This window comes from Megalobrama amblycephala, linkage group LG24 (genome assembly GCF_018812025.1).
Source record: "Megalobrama amblycephala isolate DHTTF-2021 linkage group LG24, ASM1881202v1, whole genome shotgun sequence".
In the NCBI taxonomy this organism is placed as follows: domain Eukaryota; kingdom Metazoa; phylum Chordata; class Actinopteri; order Cypriniformes; family Xenocyprididae; genus Megalobrama; species Megalobrama amblycephala.
The window spans coordinates 3,035,515-3,048,095 of NC_063067.1; the positions used below are offsets into that span (position 1 = coordinate 3,035,515).

The following is a 12,581-nucleotide window of genomic DNA, read 5'->3' on the forward strand; positions in this document are numbered from 1 at the left end:
GGACATTACATGTGTGTAGTTATTTAATTATGATCACGTGATAATTCTAAAACTTAAGTCTGAGCATGATATTCAACTATACTGTCAGCCCAACATTTTAAAAATACATAAACAACCTGCAGCCTATTTGCTGCAGTAACCACAAACAAACATATTTAGATGCAATACATCCGGCAAGGAATAGAGTTCTGTTTTTATTATCATTTTTAATAGAATAACATATAATGTATGATATGATGTCACGTCTTGCATTAGTGCTTGTAGTTCCACTCGAGTTTCCTCTGAACGGTTGAAAGGTGCACGTTTGCATGTGTGTGTCTGTGCTGCTGACATCCTGTTTAGGCCCCATTGTGGTTTGCATGATTCAAAGGCTATGATGACAAAGTGTCAGAGAGCAGAAAACTCAGTTTAGGTGGAGTTGAACTGTTAGTATAAAGTAAAAGGAAGACCAGACTAAAAGATGAGCACTCGCTGGGTGATTTTACACATTTTTGGTGAGTTATTTTACATTCTTTCATCAGATATTGTTTAAATGAGATCTGGTGTATATGAGCAAGCATTGAGCTTGAACTTAGTTAAGAATATTTATCTTGTCTGAAAGTTTATTAAAACTTTGTTAAAAGAGAATATAATAATATCTGTTTTTGTTTTAATAATTGGCTTTGAATTTTCAAAAATATGAAATATCTTCCTGTATCACTATCCATATATATATATATATATATATATATATATATATATATATATATATATATATATATATATATATATATATATATATATAGGTATATATATATATATTGGTTCCAAAAGTAAGTTTAAAAGAATCATTTTTTCTCAGTGTGAAGAAACATTCTAAAAATCTAAAGAACTTTTTGTGTAATGTGTGATTCCATGGATGTTAAAGGTTCTTTATGGGTGTGTGTGTGTGTGTGTGTGTGTGTGTGTGTGTGTGCATTTGATTAAAAATATATATTTTTTTTAAATCAGTAATATTGTGAAATATTATTACAATTTAAAATAGCTGTTTTCTATGTGAATATATAGTAATATATAGAATTTTCAGCATCATTACTCGAGTCTTCAGTGTCACATGATCATTCTAATATGCTGATTTGATGCTCAAGAAACATTTATGATTATTATCAATATGGATTTTTTTTTTTTCCAGGATTCTTTGATGAATAGAAAGCTCAATAGAACAGCATTTATCTGAAAGAGAATCTTTTGTAACATTATAAATGTCACTTTTGATCAATTTAATGCATCCTTGCCGAATAAAAGTAAAAAAAGAAGAAAAAAAGAAAAGAAAAAAACTCTTACTGACCCCAAACGTTTGAGCGGTAGTGTATAATTTTACAAAAGCTTTATATTTCAGATAAATGCTGTTCTTTTGAACTTTCTATTTATCAAGGAATCCTGGAAAAAAATTGTACACAACTGTTTTCAACATTGATAATAATAGAAATGTTTCTTGAGTATCAAATCATCATATTAGAATGATTTCTGAAGGATCATGTGACACTGAAGACTGGAGTAATGATGCTGAAAATTCAGCTTTGATCACAGGAATAAATTTCAGTTTACAATATTGCTGTTTTTACTGTATTTTTAATTAAATAAATGCAGCCTTGGTCAGCAGAAGAGACTTCCTTCAAAAACATTCAGAAAATCTTACAGACCCCAAACTTTTAAACAGCATATAAATGGGCCTATATATGTGTGTGTGTTTTTATTTGCTGCCTAAACCGAATTAAGAAATGTTTTGTTTTTATTTATTATGCTTTGTTCTTTTTTTGTTATGTTTTCAGCTGTTCTTCTCTTGTGTGATTATGGGATGTTCTCCACGCCATCACCATCACCATCTTCTACAGAGAGGACCACTACTGAAACATCAAACACATCCCACTCTAACACTACTGTGACAATGGCAGAATCAACAACAATTGGAAATGACACGGATCCTGATACACCTGATGAAGAGTCAAGTGGTTTGATGCCCACAAATTCAAGCTATGAAGACACCACGGAAACAGACGATTCAGACGATTCCAACGTGATCCCTTCAACGGCCCGTCCTGAGAGCACCACGCACAAGCAGAATCCTCCTCTTGAGAAAAAAAAAGGTTAGAGGAAACTTCATAATGTTAAAAGTTTGAAGGTTTTTGAAATGTATAGCAATTTGTTAGGTGGTTATTATGGGCAATGGAAGCTGTTGTCTCTTTACTGCAGTATTTATTAGAATTTAAGCCTCTTATTCTGCAAGTTCTGTTGTGTGTTTGTTGATGTTGTAACTGCAGTTGAGCAGCTTTATGAGCGCTAAACACGCTCACAGACAGTCAAGATGGTGGTTTGAAGTCAGTAATCACCTTTTGTTCACATGCAATACATACAGTAACTTTCAGAAATATTCACCCATTTTAAAAAGTGCTTCAAAAATGACTCGCTCTGAGCTGAAGCACATTTCTGACATCAAACAGATAACTGTTGATCCATCCACATTTACACTACCAGTCAAACGTTTTGGAATTTTTTAATGTTTTTTGAAAAAAAAAATTCTTATGCTCACCGAAGCTGGATTTATTTATTTATACAGTAAATTTTGTGAAATATTTTACAATTAAAAACAGCTGTTTTCTATGTGAATATATAGTAAAGTGTCATTTATTCCTGTGATCAAAGTTGTATTTTCAGCATCATTACTCCAGTCTTCAGTGTCACATGATCCTTCAGAAATCATTCTGATATGATGATTTGCTGCACAAGAAACATTTTTGATTATTATCAATGTTGAAACCATCATACATTTTATTTTTCAGGATTCTTTGATGAATAGAAAGTTCAAAAGAACAGCGTTTATTTGAAATAGAAATATTTTATAACATTATAAATGTTTTTAATGTCACTTTTGATCAATTTAATGCATTATTGCTGAATAAAAGTGTTAGTTTCTTTTTGAAATCTTACTGACCCTAAACTTTTCAATGGTTGCAATGGTTTTCACAAAAATATTAATATTTTAATATTACATAATGATGCTGAAAATTCCACTTTGATCATATTAAATTACATTTCAAAAATGCATATTTGTATATAACGATAATAAAATCTCACAATATTATTGTTTTACTGTATTTTTGATCAAATAAATGGAGCCATGGTGAGCAGAAGAGACTTTTCAAAAGCATTAAAAATATCTTTTGACCACTAGTAGCCTACATTGTGTTTTGAAATATGTGGAAAAATTATATTCTTAATTTTTTTTTTAAAAGTACTCTTTGTAAACAACTAAAGAAACCTTAAGAACAAATGCATAATTATAAATAGTAACTAAACCGTACATGTTTAGCCTCTAACAGTTGAGAAAATGGCAGCGTTGAGAATGGAAGTTTCAGTGTCACTCTCAGATCTGAGCGGTTAAAGTGTGAGTGGGTGCATGTGAACTTCTGCATGTTTCTGAACACAGGCTTACCACAACAGCAAAATCTCTCTCTCTGTCCGTTTTAAACTTGCATGCATACAGCTTCTCTTAGCCTCACACCAAAGCTTTTCATTTTTAAAAGATTTGATCATAACTGCATGCTTCAGATAAACTAAGGCATTTGTTTCTCTGCCGGCTGTTTGTTGGTTTGCTGTAACGTGAGCGTTCTTCTGTTTCAGATTCAGATTCAGGATCATACACAGGAGGTGAGCTTGATCCTCTGCACACGACAGCATCTGCTTTATGCGGAAGATATGAGAAACATCCTTTCTTCCTGTCTTAGTCTTTGACACATTTAATCTATTTTCACATTAAAACAATGTCCCATTATAAACTAAAGACCACAATAACAGATCTTCATGCTTTTGACAGGTATCATCATTCTGATCATAATCCTCATCCTGATCTTTTTTCTGCTCGGCATTTTGTATTTTCTGAGAAAGAAAGGAAGGGTAAGATTTTCTGTTATTTATATTTTGTGCATTTTGGATCTGTTACAATCCCTAGTGAGTTTTGAGAAAGGTTCAAAATAAACTTTTTGCCATTATATGGGAATCAAGTTAATTTACTGACTATAATTATTTTATTATTATTATTATTTGAATCAATTACATCTATTTGTTGAGTGTTCATTTTGGACCCTGCTCATGTATGACTGATTCAATTCATTCACTTACATGATCAATTTTTTTTATTTGGCTTTTTAGTAATAAATAACACATTCTTATATGGACACACAATGTTTAGAATAATTCAGAGGTTTAATGTGTTTGAATGTGTCATCAAGGCTGCATTTCTTTGATCAAAAATGCAGTAAAAACTGTGAAATATTATTGCAATTTAAAATAGCTGTTTTCTATGTGAATATATAGTAAAATGTAATTTATTCCTGTGATCAAAGCTGAATTTTCAGCATCATTACTCCAGTCTTCAGTGTCACATGATCCTTCAGAAATCATTCTAATATGATGATTTGATGCTTTATTCCAAATTATTCCAAACTTTTAACTGTGTATATAATATATATATATATATATATATATATATACAATTTTATAAAATAATAAAAAATAAATTAATAAATAAATTAAAATAGAAATTTTAAATAAATTAGTAAATTAAATAAAATTTTTAAATACACAATTTTTACATTATTATTTTATTTTTGTATAATTTACTTATTTACCTGCGCAAGCAGCTCACTAAGGTTTGCAACGGAGTCGGTGTACGAGCAACACTGAACGCTGACAGGAATTTTTCATATATTTTTATACACACACACCTAGTCTGAAATGATTATTCTTTGTCAATATTTCTCCGTTCTCATTGTAGAGTTACTCATTTGATCTGACTCGTGTCGACGCAATTCCCAATGATTATGACACCCCGCTCAGGAGCGACCAACAAGGCATAAGCTATGAACAAACCAACAAAGGCAAGTGTGAATTAAAAACTAGTAATACACCGAAACATGAAGATTTAGGGGAAATTATTCTTGATTTGAATGTGTGTGCGGTGCATTTGCGTTCTCTCTGGTCTTAAACTCAGAGTCAGCCTGTGAGTTTCTGTTAATCTCTCTGCTCAGATCTGTGTCTGGACTACGAACAGGAAGACAAGTCTGAGGAAAAGACCAGCCCGATAGCCAATGGGTGCACAGGAGAGAAAACTGAACAAACACCTGCCAGTGAAAATGGTAACGACTAAGACTGCCAGCAAACAACGTCTACTTTGACCCTTAAACACTGTTTGGTTCATGTTGTTCATGACCAATCAGAACAGAGCATATTCACTTTAAGACAACGGCAAATGTCAATTCAAATACACTTATATTTCAAACCCATCTCTTGATGGTTATTTTCCTATGTAGTATTGTCTTCATTGGGAGGGGAGTTAGTGAGTTCACTTTATTGTGATGATATTCCTCCTGTCTGTTATCTTAAAGACCAGGAGAATGTTCCAGAAGAGAACAGTTTCTCTACAGACTCCAGCTTGTCTCCGCCTATGAAGAAAGTTGAGTTTAACCTGGACCTGGATCTGATTGGAGGAGAATCTGACCTGAATGATCTGACCACAGCTGATGCCGCCGATGAGCCGCAAAATGAAAACAACAATAATGTCTCTAATTCTGGTCAGTAAAACCAAGGAAAGTCCATTTTTATAAGTACAGTAGTGGCCGAAAGTGATGTCTGGCCAAGTAAAATTGACATATTCACTCTTTATTCAAATATTATTTAAAATTTGTTAAAGCATATTGCATAGTTGTGCTTGGAGTCAATTAAATATTAATAACTTATAATGTTGTAGTCAGTGCATGCTTTTTCCTGTGAGCTTTTTGTTTTTCTATGCATTATTTTTTTGGATCATAAAATATTTTCCTCATATTTTAATGGTTTAATCAAACAAATCATCACTTTTGACCACAACTGTATTATATTTAGTGTTTGTCAGTGATCACCGTGGCTGTGGATTGATTTTGGTCTCTTATATGTTAAAAAGTAAGTCTCTGCATGTGTAATATTGTAAGTTTATGTGTGTTTTATGTACTACAGGGCGAGGATCAGCAGAAGATATCTTCACTGAAATCAACCTAGACGAGCCGAAGCAACACGTATAGTGTGTGTCTCTAATGCGACAGTCAAGATTTTGGGTCCTTGGTACCTGGACTCAAACTATATCTGCTCAAAATGTGGACTTGACACTGGCAAATGTGTGCCAATGTGTGCAAAATGTGTGACTTCAAGTTTTGTTTCATCTGCTGTTAATGAAGATTGTATACTGTATATAAAAAGACTATTGAATCATTGGTTGAAATGTATGTAAAAAAAAAAGAAAAAAGTTAGTATACAAATGCTGTATAAAATAATTTGTGGCTATAATAAACATTCACTGTATTAATGTAATACGTGTGTGCTTGACAGATGCCAAGCCAATATTACAGTTTTTTACAATCACTAGGGCACATTTCTCAATACTTTATCATAACACTAACCAACTTACAGCTTGGCACAGCTGTTATTATTACATTCAAAATGCACTATAACTACCAAAACACTTCATTCAGGTCCCAAATCAAGCCATTGTTTCATAGCACTAAGGTTTCACTTTGTTCACACACTTTGTCACAACCTAAAAAACACAAACAGGAGGTAGCATTGTAGTCATTGAATGCATTTTGTGCCAAAGTAACGATACCGCTCCAGACACGTCGGCACGTACGCCATCTTGCAGCGGTCAGGGTGTCGTCACTCACAGTAAGAATCAATGATGGCACAACATTGCACAGCTTCTGATCTAAATTCCTGAAGAAATGGGATAACCTTTCACATGTGAGAATGTTTGGTTTGTGTTTTTATATGTATCAACTCAATATTACATGTTTTTACTATGGTACTTTTAATGTTTTTACTTCTTCTATAGTAACTTTTAATGTCTTGTCAGTTTATCTAAATCATCAGCTGAAATCTATTGCATATATTCATACATGCGTATAACTACGGTTGAAGACGCTGTCAACTTGCTCTCGAATGTTCACGGACCACTCCAATATGGTGGATGGCTTACGTATAGCAGCCACTAATAAGGCATTTATGTATGGTAAATTATGGTAAATTAAGCACAATCTGCTGTGACGTCACAATTATGTTGCATTATGACTATGGATCTGCCTGAAGTGTGGTAGAATCGCTCCTCCCTCGCCCACTTGACGAAGTTGAACGAACTTCAAAATGCCAAGGGAAGTGCTTAGGTAACTTCGCAAGTGTATGTCTAAAAGTGGAGATAAACGTAGTCTATGAATGGGAGAAAATGCAGCGTGCAATAGGCTATGGCAGGATAAGTCCCGCCTTCTAAATAAAAGAGCCAGTTACCAATTGGTAAAGTTTTCTCATCACTGCAGCTGCCGTTAGAAGCTCCGGTTGCTATAAAAACAGTCATGCTGTGTTCGAAATCAAATACTATATAGTATGCAAAAAAAACAGTATTATGTCTGAATACATAGTATTCGAAAAACAGTAGGCAAGAAGTCCCTAGTTGACCTAATACTTTCACTGAGACTCGGAAGTGTGCATTCGATGGACACTTTACTATTCCATGAGGCCACAAGAGAGGATTTATGAATGGAGGTAAAGCAATTGATGCTGGTAGGTCACATGACAGATGTACAACATCCGAATGTCAATCATACACAGCAAAATCTCCAGAGTTAAATCACCTCTGTTCAGATTACATATGGTCTCTCCCTATATAGTGTTAAAGTAACACTGAAGCAGAGTTAAAGTTAATGAGATAATTAAGTGATTAATTAAGTTATGATTGAGCATTAGTGATGAACACCTGCTGTTAACAAGCAGAATCACTGAAGAGAAACACAATAACTACAAATGACTTCCAGCCACAGGCTTAGATGTAATCAACTGAAGATAAAATACATTAAATCTCTCAAGATCTGATTAAACAACTCCACAAAAAGCATGTTATCTCATTAACTTTAACTCTGCTTCAGTGTTATTTTAACTCTATGTAGAGAGCATATGTTCTCTGAGCAGAGCTGATTTAACTCTGGGGATTTTGCGGTGTAGTACCCATATTCATACTATATAGAGCATACTTTTTTAACGGCCGTGAAGTAAATTCAAATGTAGTACTCAGACAGTATGCGGTTTCGGATGCAGCATCAGTCGTGCACATGTGCATTGGCTGCTCCAGCCTGAAAAATGCTGTGTTTTGTCATGATTTTAGCATTCAGAAACAAAATTTATGAGACAGTTGTTGTTTTCAGATTTCAATGCTGATTTTGACTATAAAGCTTGGTGAACAGCTTTGGAGAATTTGATGTTTCCCTATTCAGAGAGACACTATTTGCATTACTGAAATAGCTGCCTGAGAGGCGTTTCAAAGAGTGAAATGTCTTGCCTTAAGGGACTGTGTTAAATACCTCCTCATTCTTTTCCATTTAAAGGGAAAAAGGCCTTTTACCAAAAGATATACACTATATTGCCAAAAGTTTTGGGATGCCTGCCTTAACGTGCACATGAACTTTAATGACATCCCATTCTTAATCCATAGGGTTTAATATGGAGTTGGCCCACCCTTTGCAGCTATAACAGCTTCAACTCTTCTGGGAAGGCTTTCCACAAGGTTTAGGAATTTCTGACCATTCTTCTAGAAGCGCATTTGTGAGGTCAGGCAGTGATGTTGGCGAGAAGGCCTGGCTCACAGTCTCCGCTCTAATTCATCCCAACGGTGTTCTGTCGGGTTGAGGTCAGGACAGTCAAGTTCCTCCACACCAAACCCACTCATCCATGTCTTTATGGACCTTGCTTTGTGCACTGATGCACAGTCATGTTGGAACAGGAAGGGGCCATCCTCAAACTGTTCCCACAAAGTTGGAGCATGAAATTGTCCAAAATGTCTTGGTATGCTGAAGCATTAAGAGTTCCTTTCACTGGAACTAAGGGTTCAAGCCCAACCCCTGAAAAACAACCCCACACCATAATCCCCCTCCACCAAATTTACACTTGGCACAATGCATTCAGGCAAGTACCGTTCTCCTGGCAACCGCCAAACCTAGACTCGTCCATCGGATTGCCAGACAGAGAAGCGTGATTGGTCACTCCAGGGAACACGTCTCCACTGCTCTAGAGTCCAGTGACGGCGTGCTTTACACCACTGCATCCGACACTTTGCATTGCACTTGGTGATGTAAGGCTTGGATGCAGCTGCTCAGCCATGGAAACCCATTCCATGAAGCTCTCTACACACTGATCTTGAGCTAATCTGAAGGCCACACGAAGTTTGGAGGTCTGTAGCTATTGACTCTGCAGAAAGTTGGCGACTTCTGTGCACTGTGTGCCTCAGCATGCGCTGACCCCGCTCTGTGATTTACATGGCCTACCACTTTGTGGCTGAGTTGCTGTTGTTCGCAATTGCTTCCACTCCATTATGACACCACTAACAGTTGACTGTGGAATATTTAGTAGTGAGGAAATTTCACGAATTGACTTATTACACAGGTGGCAACCTATCACTGTACCACGCTTGAATTCACTGTGCTCGTGAGAGCGACCCATTCTTTCACAATTGTTTGTAGAAGCGTCTGCATGCCTAGTGCTTGATTTTATACACCTGTGGCCATGGAAGTGATTGGAACACCTGAATTCAATGATTTGGAATGGTGTCCCAATACTTTTGGCAATATAGTGTATATAGTTGTTGCTGTATATATCCTCCATACTGTGCTTCTGGTGGATCCACCTTCCACTATCAACAAAGGCCCAGACCTGATAGAGTGGTGGAAATATGACATCACTTTGTAGGCCAATCGACTGTCACAGTCCGCCATTTTGTTACTGTCACATGACCTACTGGTTCCCTTGACAAAAACCCAATAGGATTTTCCCATAGGCTTTTTGATGTTGCAAAAAAATCTGTTTTATGATCAATAAAAGTTTATGAAACTTGCATGTTTTGTCCATCAAGATAAGTTTCACAACTTTTATGAATTTTGAAGCCTAAATGTAGTTGGCAGATGTAAAAAGTTAACGGTAGGCTATAAATGAACTACACCAAGGTCCTATGAGTTCAACATCATCACCACTAAGCTTCCGACAACTCTTTCAGTTTTTATCTAAAGACATTTTCCCTGAATGTTTGAGTTAGAATAGTTTGAGCATAACAAGGCTGTAAAAGCAGACTGAGTTTACCTGTTCGTCGTGATGATGTTTAATGTAACCAACAGCATCTGTAGTCCCATTCAGCCACTTGTTAGCAACCATCATTTTCAATACATGTAACAGCTTAAAAAAATCACAAGTGGGGTAATACTGATATGTTTTACGTCATAGAATAAAACATGTATTAACCACAGACCTTATTTCAGCCATTTAACCAAAAACCCATTCAAAAAACCCATCGACTTTGCGATGATGGAATCGGAAGTGTTAAAATGCTAACTGGGGTTTTGGCCTACAAAAATGCATCACAGTTCCACCACTCCATGCTCAATCAATCGTGCTGTTAATCATAAGGTTGTTGTGTCACAGGGATGCTCTGTGCTAACACCTCATCACTGACTCAAAGGTTTGGTATCCCAAAGAAATTCTCTTGTTCAGTTCAGAAAGGCGGACTGAAATACACACATTTTGGATCCCCAAATGCTGGAAAATATTGGGTTAGGTTGCATCTATGGTGTGACACCCAAACTAACACCATCATCCTTCCAATCGCATTGCAAATGGTGACATTAAACTCACAGACGGCTGTGATCCTCCACCCTACTGGTGGATAAACGAAGTGGCTACAGTAACCCAATTACCTCTCAAACACTTGGTATTGCATTCAAAAAGGAAGCTTGGAAATGTCTTCTTACATCTTTAATTGGAATTTGGGGCTTCCCAAGGTATGGTGCTGCTGAATCAAGCTGACTGTAATGTTTTCCTCAACCTATAGGTGCTACCCAAACCTGGCATTGAATATTATGAATATTGTCAGCTCTGCTTTTGTAAGACATTTTAGATAAAAGCCTCTGTTAAATGCACAAATGTAAAGTTTGTCTCATATCAACCTTCTTGATGTGCTCTGCAAAATCAACCAACCACTACCGAATGTGCTAAAATGGTGCATTTAATGCAGCTTGTGGTCTTGTGTCCTAGTTAGTAATCCTGCCACTGGATTTAATTTTAATAGTTTTCTTATACTCACCAGCATGTCGTTTATTCATGTGCATCAGAAAGAATTGTTCTTTCTGTATGAAAATGTCACTACAGTCTGTTGTGGATTCCCTGGAGGAGGTGATCTTTAAAAACCCACTCCTGAAATGAATGACATTATAAAGGATATCTAAAGATAGCTAAGGGATTCCCCTGTCTGAAGGGACCTGCCGAACAACACACTACAACACCACATTTTACTCTCAAACTAACTAAAGTTCATTGATCTTGAATGTTTCTGAAACAAACAGGCAACATTTTATCTCCTTCAATAACTCCACAGTGTGGTCTGTATGTGTAAAAGTGTGAGATGGCGCTCTCTGCTGGTGACAATGAACTGTGATAGATAGATAGATAGATAGATAGATAGATAGATAGATAGATAGATAGATAGATAGATAGATAGATAGATAGATAGATAGATAGATAGATAGATAGATAGATTTTTGTTACTAATATGCAATAATTATGAGCAATCTTTTTCCCATTAAAAATTTTTTTTTTTTTAAATCTAAGATTTGAAAAAAAAAAAAATAATGAAATTATTTTTTATTTAAAGTAGTATTTCACATTAAAACAGACAAAAAATCCTCTTTTTGAAGGCAGATTAGTGCCATCTGGTGGGAGTAAAAACAGAAAAACATCTGTAATGCCATGTAACCATCATTTTTATATAGCTCTCTATAAAGAGGCTTGTAAACTCTATAGTTGTTTTTAGACACAAAAACTTACTTTTATTAAGTTGTGATTTTGGATATATATATTTAAACATTCTCAAAGACAACTTTTTGTCAAGGTTTAGATATTTTTTGTTTGAAATGTTGGTTGGAAGTGTCAGTTTTTCCATTAATTTTACTAGTGAAACCTGAAAAACAATTGCTCTCATTTTTCATATTTCCCATTCATTTCCTATGGCGGTCCGCAAACAGTACAAGTGTGATTTTTTTTTTTTTTTTTTTTTTTTTTTTTTTTTACAACCATTTAGCTTTTTAAATCAAGTCATCAATTTGTTTTCCACAAAAGTCACCAAATTTCATACCACAAGTAGCAGTTTTTAAAAATTCAAAACATTTTTTTTTCTAGTCTAAAATAACCAAACAACACCAGAGGGGTGACGTAATTTGGCTCTCAGTTGCATATTTCACCACCAAAATTTGAAGAGAAAATGAGAAATTTTATTTTGCACAAAGAAATCGTGACATTATTTTCATGACAATAAAACACAGCTCCGTCCCATTCGGCTACTGTACTCATTATAATAATGCAATATAGAAATATAATATGCAACTCGAAACTATCATTTCGATGTTTTCTTGCTGATTTATCTCACTCCCTAACTGTTGCTTTGCTTCAGCACAAATATCGAATTTCCCTACGCTCCCTTAGCGTGTCGA

At 35.3% G+C, this 12,581-nt stretch overlaps 2 protein-coding genes across 4 annotated transcripts in view; one reads left to right on the forward strand and one right to left on the reverse strand.

The window, feature by feature from the left end:
* The window catches only part of LOC125260280 (E3 ubiquitin/ISG15 ligase TRIM25-like), a 673,153-nt gene that overhangs the window by 306,336 nt on the left and 354,236 nt on the right, over positions 1–12,581 (reverse strand). The window lies entirely within an intron of this gene.
* Positions 340–6,381, forward strand: LOC125260317. Of its 2 annotated transcripts, none has more exons than XM_048178638.1 (8): positions 340–494; positions 1,812–2,126; positions 3,661–3,687; positions 3,854–3,933; positions 4,814–4,916; positions 5,067–5,174; positions 5,424–5,624; positions 6,031–6,381. In XM_048178638.1, the coding sequence occupies exons 1-7, from the start codon at positions 461–463 to the stop codon at positions 5,615–5,617; spliced, it is 861 nt and encodes a 286-aa protein (XP_048034595.1). In that variant the 5' UTR covers positions 340–460; the 3' UTR covers positions 5,618–5,624; positions 6,031–6,381. The 2 variants fall into 2 exon arrangements, with proteins under 2 accessions (XP_048034595.1, XP_048034594.1); XM_048178637.1 differs by having other exon boundaries at positions 5,424–5,609.

Coding starts and splice junctions, on each gene's coding strand:
- LOC125260317 (XM_048178637.1), top strand. CDS start 461: ATGAGCACTCGCTGGGTGATTTTACACATTTTTG. Junction 2,127..3,660: donor TCCTCTTGAGAAAAAAAAAG/GTTAGAGGAAAC, acceptor CTTCTGTTTCAG/ATTCAGATTCAGGATCATAC. Junction 5,175..5,423: donor AACACCTGCCAGTGAAAATG/GTAACGACTAAG, acceptor GTTATCTTAAAG/ACCAGGAGAATGTTCCAGAA.